The sequence below is a fragment of the Orycteropus afer genome, unplaced genomic scaffold (genome assembly GCF_000298275.1).
Source record: "Orycteropus afer afer isolate SDZICR_OR568_19922 unplaced genomic scaffold, OryAfe1.0 scaffold00291, whole genome shotgun sequence".
NCBI lineage: Eukaryota > Metazoa > Chordata > Mammalia > Tubulidentata > Orycteropodidae > Orycteropus > Orycteropus afer.
This window is the reverse complement of record NW_006921878.1, coordinates 3,601,476-3,602,739: the sequence shown is the minus strand read 5'-3', so window position 1 is coordinate 3,602,739 and position 1,264 is coordinate 3,601,476. Positions and strand designations below refer to the sequence as shown.

At 46.0% G+C, this 1,264-nt stretch overlaps 1 protein-coding gene and 1 non-coding gene across 2 annotated transcripts in view; both read left to right on the top strand.

The window, feature by feature from the left end:
• The window catches only part of MYDGF (myeloid derived growth factor), a 25,713-nt gene that overhangs the window by 19,932 nt on the left and 4,517 nt on the right, over nucleotides 1-1,264 (top strand). Inside the window, exon 5 of the mRNA XM_007951104.1 lies at nucleotides 832-927. Coding sequence (XP_007949295.1) covers nucleotides 832-927 — 96 coding nt within the window. The remainder of the gene's footprint in view (nucleotides 1-831; nucleotides 928-1,264) is intronic.
• On the top strand, nucleotides 286-418 carry LOC122151035. The gene has a single exon (XR_006163943.1). It is a non-coding gene; the product is annotated as a small nucleolar RNA SNORA66 (small nucleolar RNA).

The following is a 1,264-nucleotide window of genomic DNA, read 5'->3' as shown; positions in this document are numbered from 1 at the left end:
TCGTGTTTGACTTCAGCCAGTCAGTACCTTTTGCATACTGTAATTTACATTGCCCTTGGAACACATGCCAAAAAAAAAAATCAAACTCACTGCTGTCGATTCCGACTCATAGTGACCACCATTGGATTTTCGAGACAGTAAATCTTTATGGAAGTAGCTTGCCCCCTCTTCCTTCCTTCCGCAGAGCAGCTGGTGGATTTGAACTGCTGACCTGGTTAGCAGTCAAATGCCTTAGGCACCGTGCTGCCAGAGTTCCTTAATATCAACTACTGAAAAGGTCTTCCCTTGCAAACTCGATCACTAGCTCTGCATGATGTTGCAGAAGCAAGGGGAACCAGGTTTGCTAAAGTAATTGCGGTGATAGAAATGTTTTCACCTCAGGAGCTACCGAGGTGGCCTATTCTATCCTAATCCAGTTATTGCTTTGAAGAGGCTGCCTAAAGAAGAGAGTTGGTTTCTGTTAGTTTTCATATTTCAGAAGCAACACTTACGGGCATCTCAGCATTGCACTGATAGCACACTGTTGGATTCTTGGCTCTGTATGGAAATGGAGCATCACAGGAAGTTGAAGCTTGAGAAATAAATACATGTGTTGAGGGGAAAACTCTTCACACAAAAGAATTTGTAGTGGAGGCACGAAGTGTAATAAGCTAGCTGACAGTCTCCTAAGTAGATGAACAAACCAGCTTCTACTGGATTCCCTCTTATGTGTAACACTCGCCTCTTAGCAAACGAGCGTGGCTCTTGTCTGTGTTCACCAGAAAGCAAACACAGTTATTTTCCCTCCTGATTAGAGTGGCTCTCATAAAGTTCTCGCTTGTCCCCTTTCAGTCTAAAGCTGCTTTCGAAAGAGAAAGCGATGTTCCCCTGAAAAACGAGGAGTTTGAAGTGACCAAAACAGCAGGTATGTACAGGTGGCCCCTGAAGGTAGAGCCCAGTTACCCAAGCAAAGAGGGTGATGGGAAAGAGAGAGAACCGCACGCCCATCAGAGGAGACTAGGACTAGTGAGGGGTGATTGTCATAGGGCTGATCTGGATTACAGACCAGGAGTCTACAGACTGCCTGGAAAGGGCCAGAGAGTAGACATTTTGGGCTGTGCAGGATTTTTTTTCCCTCACCCATAGACTCTTAGTGCCTGGGGCCTTTGTTCTGTTCCTACCTGTAAGACTCTCAGTGCCCAGAGCCTTTGTTTTGTCTCACCTGTAAGACTCTCAGTGCTGGGGACCTATCAATATTGTTGTCTACTGCCAGGACTTCTCCCCT